The 13,363-nt window shown below is 35.2% G+C and overlaps 1 protein-coding gene across 1 annotated transcript; it reads right to left on the bottom strand.

Annotated features, from left to right (window-relative positions):
- Positions 1 to 386: 386 nt before the first annotated feature.
- LOC137402668 (uncharacterized) lies at positions 387 to 797 on the bottom strand. Its single transcript, XM_068089171.1, has one exon. It carries the CDS (start codon positions 795 to 797, stop codon positions 387 to 389), a length of 411 nt encoding a protein of 136 aa, XP_067945272.1.
- Between the last annotated feature and the right edge of the window lie 12,566 nt (positions 798 to 13,363).

The raw sequence follows: 13,363 nt of genomic DNA, 5'->3' as shown, positions 1-13,363 counted from the left end.
TAACACCCAGCTAAAAAATAACTTCATTATGTACATTTCTGTCATTTTTCACCGTTTGTTTACAAATGGAACTAGCATTCGATTAGCTCTCCAATATGGCGCATACGTTACGTATTATTATTAACGTAAAAGTCACGGGATTGCCATTCCACATGTGAAATACGTGGGGTTTTGAGTTCAATGGCTGCTGCCTTTAGGCGTGTGACTGCCTCTGACTTGAAGTGAAGCGACTGTCACAGCTTGACAAGTAGCCGCTGAGCCGTCCTCAGTTGTTCCATGGTTGGTTGGGTGAGGACTATCTTAAAGGACTTGGCCTTCTTTATCTGCTGGAGATAGGCAATGGATTTCACCAACTTGCCAAGATTGCTAAACTTGGAGAGTTTACTTTAAAGGTCTTGCTCCTGGTTGAGCTTTGTAGCCTTAGTTTCTTTGAGCCTTTTCACTTCAGGATCGTTGGCGTCAATGCCCTTGTTGATGTCTTGCGTACTAAGCCTCTCTCTTAGGTCCCACTGTTTGAGAAATTCAGGACCTGTGAACCACATTGACTCCTGCAGTTTGCTGCTGTTCATACCCCGAGAAGCGATGTCTGCCGGATTTTCGCTGCCGCTGATGTGGTGCCACTGACCTACATCGGTTGCCGTCTTTATCTGGTGGACACGGTTAGCAACGTAGACATGAAACCTTTTCTGCTCGTTAGCCAAGTATGCTAGAACAATTTTGGAGTCTGTCCAGAAGTGTTCCTCATCGATTTGCATGTCTAGCTCTTTCTGTAGTATAGTACTAAGATGTTTGGCCATAACGGCGCCTTGCAGTTCCAGTCTAGGGACTGTAACAATTCCTTTACTAGGTACTACGCGAGATTTTGCCAGCACGAGAGTTGTATAAACTTCTTCTTAATTGTTTATCAAACGTATGCAGGAGCAGGCACCTATACCACTCAGACTGGCATCACAAAAGTGATGTAGTTCCCTTTTCTTGATAATGGCAAAGTTGGTAGGTTTCATGCATCTATAAATTTTGATGCTTTCTAATGCCTTTAGGTCATTGATCCAGTTTACCCAGCATCCTTCAGCTTCTTTTCTAATTTCTTCATCCCATTCGGTACCAGATTTGTTGATCTGTTGCAAGATGTTCTTTCCTACCAAAGTATATGGAGCCAAGAAGCCTAGAGGATCATACAGCTGGCTAACTGTGGGCAGTATGTCTTGTCTTGTGTTAGACATTAGTTGCATCCCACTACTGGTAAATTTCAGTGTATCATCTTGAATAGACCATTCGAGACCGAGTGTCCTTTGAGTGGCTGTAGCTCCAGTGTGCAGGTCTACGTTTTGAAGAGCTCGTTCTGTAGGGAGAAGCTTCTGTAAAGCCTCTGGCTTGTTTGATACAAACTTGTGGAGCCTGAGGTTGCCTTTCTGCAGCAAATCTCTTGCTGCAGTAATTAACTCGGCAGCTTCAGCAGTGGTTGCAACGCTCATAATACCGTCGTCCACATAAAAGTCTTGTGTGATGAACTTTGCCGCTGCTGCGGGCATTCCCTTGTGTTCCTTTGCTAGTCTTTGAAGACTAGCAAAGACATTTTCATGGTGCTACCGCATTTAGGACTTCAGGTGCACAACTACCGAATCACAGCTACCGCTTAAACCAATATTTTTGCAAATCCAAATGGTGAGAATGTGACTAGCTTGATTGGCTAGTTTAAAAACTGAAATTCTTATTGGTTACTGATTTTTACAAGAATTATATTGTACTATGATAAGCATGAGACTATTGGCTTTAGGCTCTTAGAATATTTAGACTCATAAACAATAACAAAGAGATTTAGAACTCGTGGATAGAAAGAAAGTCAAGTGACTTATTTTGAAATCTGAGAGTGTCATAATTTAGTGGGAGAGAGCTAGGCATGGATGATAAAATACAAAAAATTGTTATTCTCTAAAGCTTTTTAAGCTTCGATAAAAATAATGAAAGCTAGGCATCGAGACAGATAGCGATCAAGTGAGAGTTGACTTCAGCTTTGAAAGACTGAGATAAAAGAATGGAAGCCAGAAAAAGTAGTTGACGTCTCGCTCAGGTATTAGACAGTAACAAGAGAAAAAAGAAAATCAAAAGTAGTGGTTAGAGAGATGTGAGCAAGGGTAGATTTAGACTTTCAAGTATCTCAAGATAGAAACATAGATAGAGAACTCAAATGTAAAAACTACAACGATTCAGATGAGAGCCATCTTGAATTTTAAACTACTGAAACAAAAAGGAGGATTACCTGAGCACTTAGAGTAGGAAGAATCATTTCATGATTCGGTTTTCAAACAGATTATAAAAAGGGCAAACATATTTGTATTGTGGGTGAATAGGAAAAGACAAGTGTTAGGCTTTAAAGAGTGTCAAGGTAAAGAAAAGTAGGCTAAGAGCGATGGTTAGGATAAAGCAGGTTAGTTTTGGTTAAGCTATTTAAATGTCACATAGATGGAAATTGAATTGTGACGTGGTGTGACTTAGGTAAAGACAAGAACTATATTTGTAATTTTTTCAACATCGTGTTATAGAAAATAAGAGACAAGAGTGTTGGCTACATAAAAGCGCATGCATTTAGGCTCAATTTACTGAGTGCTACGGAAAAGAAAACTGTACATACATGTAAATGTAAGTATTATATATATATAGGTATAAATACAATACTTATATATATATATATATATATTAATACTAACTGTGCTAGTATTGGCAGAAATTGGTTTGTGAGGTGATATTACTCAGGTAAAAACTATATTCGTATATTTTTAAAAGTCATTTATAGAAAAAGAGAAACGTGTAGATGGAAGCACTTTTGCTTAAGTTAATGAGTATTACAAAAAGGAAAATTGTACATATACATAAATATATATATACAATTTTGTATGTATAATATATACATTATACATGTATGTATAAATATATACAATATATATATTTATACATACATATATATAAATATATATATATATATATGTATAAATATATATATTTACTAGCTGTACTACCTGGCAATGCCCGGATATTAAAAAAGCCCTTGTTCAGAAAATTGATTTGTATTTCACATATAATAACATTTGCCATTTTAACTTTCAAACTTCATATCATGAGAAAAATGTTTTGTGAAAGTCAAATAAAAATAAATAAATAAAACAACTATAAAAGGCTTTAGATGTAAAAGTGAAATAATTAGCAAGTATAATAGCTAAACTGAGTCTGTTTTACTACGATTACAATATGAGGTGATTCGGTAATGATACAATTAATATGAACTGAAAAACAACATAAAAGTCCTGAATATGGTATGTTGAGTTAATAATAAAAATCCTTGCATAGAAGTGTGTGTATAAAAGGTTACTGTTCCACCAGAAGCTATCCATCAAAACTTTGAATACGACGATACTGGCACCTCTCGATATCAGTACAAATGTAAAAATGAGATACCATACTGTCTTTGTCAGGCCAAATGAAAAGAGAATGTCAAGGCTCTTCTTACGGAGATTATACAATTGTCCGGGTGAGAAGAATTGGCCTTGACCCTAGATGTAGTAATTGAATCTTACGGAAAATGTTTTTTAGACGGGGCATCGTAATGGGTGGTCGCAATCCTAAAATAATTAACCTGTGCGTTCTAATACCTATAGCTGGACACACACAACGGCAACGAATACGAATACACAAATACACAACGACCAACTTTGAAAATACAATATATATATATGTATAAAGTTATATATATATGACTAGCTTCTTTTTTCTTTCTCGTAACTGTTTTGGGCTTGCAACACTGTGCATTCGATTTCCTTGGTCGCATTATACCTACACACATATAAACCTATATACACATATATAAACTTATAAGTATATAAATACTAATAAAGAATTAGATAGAATATTTATCTTGGTTAACTACTGGCAGTTTCGTGCTTGCGCAGTCACCAGACTGTTACATGAGGCTTTACATGAGTGTTATTCATCTTATGTAAAACACCTGCTAGGAACGCCATGAAGTTTTCAAGACATGACAATACGCATTTATTACATTTACATATGCATCAAAGGAATCACTCCATGGTGGAATTCTAATAGAGGTGGCACTCAATTTGAGCTTTTACATTATTGATCGACTTTTAAGTAAGATCGAATTGTACATGAGTATATAATTTTATGGTAATTAAAACATCTGTTAGGAAAGGCATGCTTGTTATGTTTGTAATTTATTTGGAACTTAAAACAAACAAAGACATTTGTTCCTCAAGGTATTTATACAAATCAACATTCTAATCATACCAGAAAAGCTGTTTTTACTTACCTGATTTTCTCTGATTTGCAGTATTGAGATTAAAATTCATCCTCCTGTAAGTTAAGGATTTGTAAAAGAGTATTAATTGTGATAGCAACAGCTATGTTATATAGAGCTTGTAGTGAAATAAAATAATACAGATTGAAGCATGAGTCGGTAACTTCAACAGTTTTACTTGCTATTTTTAGTTCTTACTGTTGGTCAAGATTAGTAACAGTTAAGAGCGTATAACAATTGTGGAGTCAATGAACTAAATATAATCAGTGAAAACTGCTGCTAAAAGTTTCCAGTTTTTATGGTGCTAGCACACTCAGTAGCATGTGTAAACTTTGTATGCAAATGGCTGTAACACCTAAAAATGCTGAATATCCAAGATGATAACTGACAAACTATGAAATTCCTTCCTACCATAGCAAATCAGGACTATTAACATAACCACAGTAAAACTTCAACTTATTAATTAATTTATTCTAGACACTGTTTCGTAAGTAGGAAACTTTCTAAGTAAAAAGCCATTTTACTATATAAATGCCTTAATCCATTCTAAGCCAACCACCAACCATTTGTACCTACTGTAATTTTGTACCTATTGTTTAACCCTTCCCCTATTATGTGGTGAGCAAATAGAGGTGACGTTCAAATAGAGGCTAGCGTTGTATTTTTTTTAAATAGATCATCAGATTTCTGAGAAAATAAATTTAACCAGGTATGGGCAAAGGGAACGTCGTTTATATACTGCAATTTCCTCCGGGCGGAGGGAAATCCACTCTTTTAGATTAAATAAATCTGATAGCTAATCTCCATCTTGTTGTAGAGTTTTCAATAAATCTACATTTAGAAACCTAAAAATAACTATACTAGTTGCTATCTACTGCTTGCAATCAACCTGCGATGATATTGTAGTCGGTGAATTGCTTTGCAATTTGTTGGAGCTTTCAATTTTAGTATTTCATTGCAAATGGGAAAGTGTATTTTTGTTTTATAATTATACTAGCTGTACTACCTGGCATTGCTCGGGTAATAAAAAGTCTTTGAACAGAAAATATTTATTGGTATTTAACATATAACAACGTTTCCCATTCTTACTTTCAAACTACATATCATGAGAGAAGTGTTTTGTGTAGTTGAAATAAATTACGAGAAAAATAAAAACAACTGTAAAGGTTTTAAAACTTTATCAAACAACTGTACCTTTCAAGCTGGTAGCCTGGCATAATGCCAATGGAAAATTCCACTAAGCTAGTTAATAAGGCTAGGCTTCTAATGAAGGTAAGCCATGACTTTGCGTCTGCATTGTTGTCCAGCTCCGCTGTTCTAATAATAGCTATAGCCGGAATTCGTACCAACAGAATAACAGACCAACATATATACAGACATACTTTGAGAAATATATATATAGATTTGAGAAGGTTGCGTAAATGCTCATTGTACTCATAAACATGTTTGCTACTGTTAGCAGGCAAATCTGGCTTTGTATATGCAATAGAAGTGGAGTTATGTGCATCAATCTGTTGTAAGTAGATTTGAAACAGCCGCAATGATGTGATCAAATAATATGCTATAGTTCTACAAGTACAAAAAATTGTTGCATCAATTGCTTGGCCAGTTGCGTTCTGATTATTGATTTTGCTTGAAACGATTTCATCTACTTCTGGCTGTTTAATACCTTCTACATTCTCTTCTGACTTCAACTCTACTTCTTCTGCTGAACTAGCAGATGTTGGCATCCAAACAACTTTTTAGCAGAGCAAAGCTGTTACGGGCTGCATTTTGCGCAAATAATGATAAACTTTCAGCCGTATTGGCGTTAAACCCAATTTTTAGCCTAAAACCTTCTAGGGATATTTTAACCGACTTTGTTGGCAGCTCATAAAAATTGTTTAATAGTTACTGTAGTATGTAGGGGTAGTTATATTGTTTACCTATCTAGTGGGTACGAGACTTTGGCTATAGTGCTCAAAAATAACTTACAGGTATGAAAAATATAAGGCTAGTAGTCCAAAAGAGAGAGTAGCAATTACAATAGAACACTTTCTCCAACTAGTAATCCTTGCCATGGTTTACAAGAAGATATAGTTTACCTAGTATCAGTAGTGTATGACACTAGACTATCAATGCCGTGTTGATCATAATAGCAGCTCGTATTTACAACCTTATAGGAGTGGACACTATGAATAAACCATTCTACAGGTATCACATGGTTATTCATATTTCATGATTGCATACAATGCACTTTAAACCACAGGTGTCCTTTAGCGGGATATTGCCGAAGCTGAGGCCGGGCCGTAGTCTAAACACACAAAACAACAACAAAGGTCCACGTAGTTATGAGCAAAAACAAAAGTATCTACCCAAATATCTCACCAGTCCGATGAGCAGCACACACAAAAACTAAACCAATCGACAGAGCCACCCATCATGTCAAAATATTCCAAGTTTCAAGTCATGTCTTGCACAACTCACCTTATGGTTTCTCAAAACTTGTCCCAAAGTCCCTATTAATTTGAGACTGTCCGATTGCTGTTTTAAAAATGGTTGCCGCTAGCCTAGCCTAACGTTCTAATTCAACATCTCAGTAAGTATCGGGGCATTGCTGAGTGCTCCCAAACTCTTTGATTCCCTCTTTTAGCAAGGCTCCGATAGCTAGTGAGATGTTGAATCAGGACGCTAGGTTAGGCTAGCGGCGACCATTTCTAAAACAGCAATCGGACAGTCTCAAATTAATAGGAACTTTGGGACAAGTTTTGAGAAACCATAAGGTGATTTGTGCAAGACATGACTTGAAACTTGGAATATTTTGACATGATGGGTGGCTCTGTCGGTTGGTTTAGTTTTTGTGTGTGCTGCTCATCGGACTGGTGAGACATTTGGGTGGATACTTTTGTTTTTGCTCATAACTACGTGGACCTTTGTGGTTGTTTTGTGTGTGTAGACTACGGCCCCGGCCTCGGCAATATCCCGCTAAAGGACACCTGTGGTTTAAACACTTTCTAAAGTTGTTAAGCAATGCAGTGAAGCATTACAAATAACTGACCACTGGGAATTGTAAAGACTTGACTGGTAATCAGTAGGACCTCAGACTATTCTAGAACAAACAAGTGATGAGCTTGCCTATTCGCTTACCAAACAGACAGTAATACCATAAACTTGGTTGTCAACAAATAGGAGGTTTTATTAAGAATTTGAATTGGTGAGCGCATTACTTACATAAATTAAGTTCTCTCTCAGCTTATGTTCAGCTAGATTTAAAGTTATTTTATAAATATATGCAATTTTGTTACACTATTTCTTTCAAAATAATAAAATTAAACATTAATAATTTGGCAAAATATCTCCAAAGATCTGTTACGCTATCCATTACATACAAAGGATGACAGAACAGGAAGTTACTATAGCTAATATTACTGAGTATACCGGCTGTTACACAGTCATATATCAACATACAAACTTAATGCGTTTTAGGACTGAGCCTGTATGTCAATTTACACGCATCTCAAAACACAATTTCCTATATAAAATAACTAAATACAAATTAGTGCATTACTATATTATAAGAAACCACCTAAAAAGGATACTGCGATGAAAAGAATGTTTTTAATTGTTATAATTCAGTAGCTACACTAACATAGTAGCAAATACCTATTTAGTTGTTATGATCTGCTACAAAATATAACACCACTGTATACATGTACACTATCGAATGGAGGTTTACCTTTGAGACAGACGTTGTGGATAATGGCGGTCTGAGAGACTTGAGAGCAACACATTCGGTATACAAAACTTTGGTGACCCTAGGTAATAGGAACTTTAAATTTAACTTCAATGAATTTAGTTTTTAAACACACACTAGTGAACTAACTAAAATCTTACATTGGCAATTTGCCAACAACAGATATCGAGTTGTTCGCTTGCCGATATAAGTTGCTATATGAGAGCACATATACCCAACGGCTTCACATACCATGCAGGGTTATTGCATAAGTGATTGTTATTAGTTAACTTACTAAAATTTTCCATTGGCAGTCTGCTAGGCTAATAGCAAGTGGCAGGCAACTTTCATTACTTCCATTATTTATAAGCTGATTTTTAATACTTGGACAACGCAGGTAGCACAGCTAGCTCTAATAAGGTCTATAATAGCACAGTTTTTAATAGGTATAGTCAATAGGTCTATGATACAAATAAACAATCATTTACAGTTCTCAAGCCATGTCAACTTTATTATCTCAAAAACTAGACCATCAACTCATGCTCTAGCTCAGCTCACAGAGATAAGTGTAAAACAAGAAGGGCTTATTATTTTACCTCTTTCACTTTTACCAAAATTATATGTTGCCCATTTTGTCTTACACTGCTCCAAGCTGGTATCCCTTTGTATCGAAATCTGATAAAGAAAAGTTGAAACAATTTCAAAAATTTTACTTTAGGCTTATGCTACCTGATAAGGACAGTTATGACCAGCGTCTAAATACCATTATGCCTATTTGTTACCCTTATCCTTACTTTTGTTTTTACATATTTTCTGTTTAAAATACTCAAATCGTAACTCCAACCTGCCTGACTATCCATTACATTCCTATTTTCCCAAAAATCCACTACACCTTATATCAGACACTAACACCTTGCCAATTTATATTATAGAACAGCGTTATGCAAAACGAGCTTTTTCTTTCAATAAAGATAATTTACTTTACTATTTTTTGTTTTTGTCTCATGACCTAATTTGCTTTAAATGGCCTTGACCGGTGTAAAAAATTAATATGTATTTACATGTACCTATTTAGCTATTACATACCTATTACAGCCATACCTCTACATACGAGTGCAACAAAATACGAGAAACTCGAGATACGAGCTGACTTGCTTCCTTGAAATACCAGTAATATTTGAGATACAAGCATGCGAGCTGGTTCTCGATAGTACGTAACTAAACTATATGATCAAGTGTGTGAGAGACCGCTTTCGATAACAACATCGCTCAGTTTTTCTCATCGAATCAGTTTGAAAAAAGTTTTTAAAAGTCATAATGAACGCGAGACAAAAGGGAATAAGTGAAAACAGATTCTAAAAAAAACATGACGACAAAATTAAATTATATATATACTGTATATATATATAATATAGTACTTTATTGGCAATAATTTTATTTCACAAATAGAAATGTTTCTCAAATTAGGCCATACAAAAATAGTAAAACAAAAACAAAAAAAGAAAAAAAAGCAACAGTTAGCCATTAAAATTGAATAAATAGTCTGACAAATAGTGTTTAAAATGCCTTGCTCTGCTAAGAGAACGGATATTAGGTGGAAAATTGTTAAAGCAGCTAGCAATGATATTTTCAAAATAATTCTTAGAGTTTGTATGCAATTAGTTCATATCACGTAAGTTGAAATGAGTTGAAAAGATGGAAATGTCATGTAAAAAATGAGGACACAAACCATGAAAAATCTTGAAACCTTAAGAATTAAACCTTAAAAATTAAGTTTAGTTAGCTCACTAAAATCTTCCATTGGCAATGTTCCAGGCTAATAGCAAGCGGCAGGCAACTCTCATTACTTCTCATTGTTTAAAAGCTGGTTTTTAATACCCGGGCAACACGCCTGGTAGCACAGCTATCATAAACCTATTAAAGTATAGTTAATAGGTCTATGATTTGTATGCTCTAAAGCTTGACACTGTCACTCTTGTTTGTGTTCACGTTGTTTATGGTAATAGAAGGGCTGCATACAGTTTTCCTGAGAGTGAATTTGGTTATCTGTAACTTGGAAGTATACAGAGAGAGGAGTTCTGTTTACATCAGTGATGTATAATCTCCTGCATGCTGTAGTGGGTTTTGACAAGTTAATGATATTATTGACTTAGTCTTGGTTAATTCAGTGACTGACACTTCATATTGTTTAACAGTGTTATGCAAGGTAGTGTCATCAGCATAATTTATATGTTTGACAGTTGGCTTGAGGTAATGTATACAAGCATTCAATAGCAAAGGACCCAAATTGGTTTCTTGAGAGGCTCCGATCTTCCAGTGTTCGTACGATTAGGTAGAACACTAGAACATGAAAAGCCTCCATATTTCACTCAGGCCTGTATTCCCTGGTTGCAAGTTGGGGCGGCTGAGCAAGTTGGGGCGGCTAATGTTAGGCGACGAGTTATGAGCATCTGGGGTTTGGAGGGGCCGTGTCAGCCCCCTCAACAGTTTCTTTTATGTAGGGCCTCAACCGGGCATCTCACGTAAAGTTTTAAATTTTTTTATCGGAAAGTATAAACATTTTTCTATTATTTGAGATTTGTTTGTTTTAGGTGATGTGACTGCCAGGACGTTTTCAGATTAAAATAGGCTAAACTTGACCGCAGTTGAAACGCTCAGAAAAAATACATCTTTTTCTTTTGAGCGTTTCAACAAAGATCAATTTTGCCGATTTCATCCTAAGGTTTCTACGTTTTTGTGGGGCTATTGCCAAGCGGATGTTTGTTAAAACTTGACCTTTTGCAAACCTTTAAAAAAGTTGTTAACAAGAATATTTTGCCGATGATGATAATAATGATGCCCAATAACTATTAAAAGTTGACGTTTATCTATATGGCTTGGAATAAAGTGATACTCTACAGCGATAAAACGGTTCCCGTAGCCGTTGGGCAAATAACTGTTCGAGTTAATGCTGTGGAGGTCGAGTTATCTAAAGCGATTTATCATTGCGTGGGAACGGACCAAACAAATCCGTTCGTGATAAAATTTTACATTTTATTTTAGGACGAGTTATCCTAGTTTGACTGTACTTAGCCGCTAAAAATTCCTAAAAAGTTGGGGCGGCTCAGCCGGCCAGCCGCCCCAGGGAATACGGGCCTGATTTCACTTATTACATAGATCTGTGAAAAAACTGTTACAATTCTCCACAGAGTGGTTTGGTACCGAGTGCAAGTAACTCTTCAACAGCTACATGAGGCAACACCTGGTCAAAAGCCTTGCTGAAATGTAACAGCAAAGCTTGTATTGCCAATGTATTGCTAATAACCCAATAGGCAAAAGATATATAAGTTTTTTCATAATTAGTTTAAATAATCGTATGTGCTTGACTTTTAGCTATTGTCAGTTTCAATGATGCAGCCTGTCATCCTAGCACATTTATATTTTAATATGTAAAAGTAGAACATTATAATACTTTATATCCATTCTTTCAGCAAAGGTATGTTAAATCGACTAATGTCAAACCATTTAGTCGGTTTTAGTAGTGGTCTGTTGCCCTTTTGTGTTTTTTTTTGTTGTTTTATGATTGTTGCTTAGCTAGGTTTAAAAAACATCAATGTTTGAAATAAAATAATTGCTAAACAATGTATTATATATATACATGTATATACATGCATATATATAAATATTTTTATATATACCGTATATATACCGTATATCTATACATATGTATTACCATTCATATATTTATATATACATGGTGTACATGGTATACATATGTATATATGTATACCATCTATATATATATTTCTCAAAGTCCGTGTGTCGTGTGTTCGTCGGAAATCCGGCTATAGCTATTATTAGAACAGCTGAGCTGGACAACAATACAGACTCAAAGTCATGGCTTACCGTCATTGGAAGCCTAACCTTATTAACTAGCTTAGTGGAATTTTCCATTGGCAATATGCCAGGCTACTAGCTTGAAAGGTACAGTTGTTTGACAAAGTTTTAAAACCTTTACAGTTGTTTTTATTTTTCTCTTAATTTATTTCAACTACAGGACACACTTCTCTCATGATATGTACTTTGAAAGTTATAATGGCAAATGTTGTTATATATTAAATACAAATCAATTTTCTGTCCAAAGACTCTTCTATTACACGGGCAACGCCGGGTGGCACAGCTAGTATATGTATAAACATAAATTTATGTTATATATATATAACTGTTTACATTTAAATATTTATATATACCTTATATTTAGATACATATGTATGTTATATATCTATATATATGTTCTAGTTGAATGCCCAGAGTAATAAGAAACAGCTCATAAACATTGCATTACTTTACCTACTACATTACCTTTACACAAAATTACCTGCAACTGTTTATGAGCTGTTTTATTTCCCGCGCAACACCGAGCATTCACCTATTGAGGCGGTCTGGTAATCGTTACAAGTGGTGCAAAATCGGTATTCGCATTCAAACAATGTAATAAATAACTTTAGTATTAATTATCACTCTACCCGATTGGACGCTGTGGTATAATCATGGGTAAGTATTGAACGCTGTGGTATAATCATGGGTAAGTATTGAACGCTGTGGTATAATCATGGGTAAGTATTAAACGCTGTGGTATAATCATGGGTAAGCTGTGGTATAATCATGGGTAAGCTCGAAACCTTAAGAACTGGAGGTTTTGAGATCAAAGCCTGTGGGAAGCGAAATTTATAATATACATGTATATACAATGTGTATTCAATTATTGATAAAGCAAAAAATATATATGCCAATACATCTTTTGATACATTGCCAGCTATATGTACTGAACTCTTTGGTTAACACCCTAGCTAAACTGGGAGTAAACTAATCGTATTTTATACACTTGTAGGTTTCAATTTTTAAAGGCTAAAGATTAAGGTTTCACTCATCTCTTTAGTCAGTGAAGTGAAATCCTAACACTAACAGGTGTATGAATAATTGCTATAGCTGCCTTTACAGCAATTAGCCTTTGTTCTTGTTCTAAAGCATCTGGCAGGTAATCTGTACTATTTCCTTCACTATAAAAATATTTTAACTAAAATAAAAAGAGCCTCATCTAGGCTTCTAAGATAAATGCTCAATACAGTTTTATGGTTAGTTTTGTAATGTGGTTTTACAGTTTGTCCATATAGTCATCTAAGTGGTGGTATCATGATGATAATGGATCATGCCATCAGGCAAGAAACTGTGAGCATGGATGACAGGAAACGAGAAAAAGATTTCATGACCAGTCCAGATTTAAATTCTTTTAAAAGTCTATGGCAGCAGCTGGCATGCTTAATGAGACAAAACTCAAAACTAAACTGAGCTCATGGAAAGGA

Source organism: Watersipora subatra, chromosome 8 (genome assembly GCF_963576615.1).
Source record: "Watersipora subatra chromosome 8, tzWatSuba1.1, whole genome shotgun sequence".
In the NCBI taxonomy this organism is placed as follows: Eukaryota; Metazoa; Bryozoa; class Gymnolaemata; order Cheilostomatida; family Watersiporidae; genus Watersipora; species Watersipora subatra.
The sequence above is the reverse complement of the archived record's forward strand: the minus strand, read 5'-3'. Positions and strand labels throughout refer to the sequence as shown.

Coding starts and splice junctions, on each gene's coding strand:
- LOC137402668 (XM_068089171.1), bottom strand. CDS start 797: ATGGCCAAACATCTTAGTACTATACTACAGAAAGAGCTAGACATGCAA.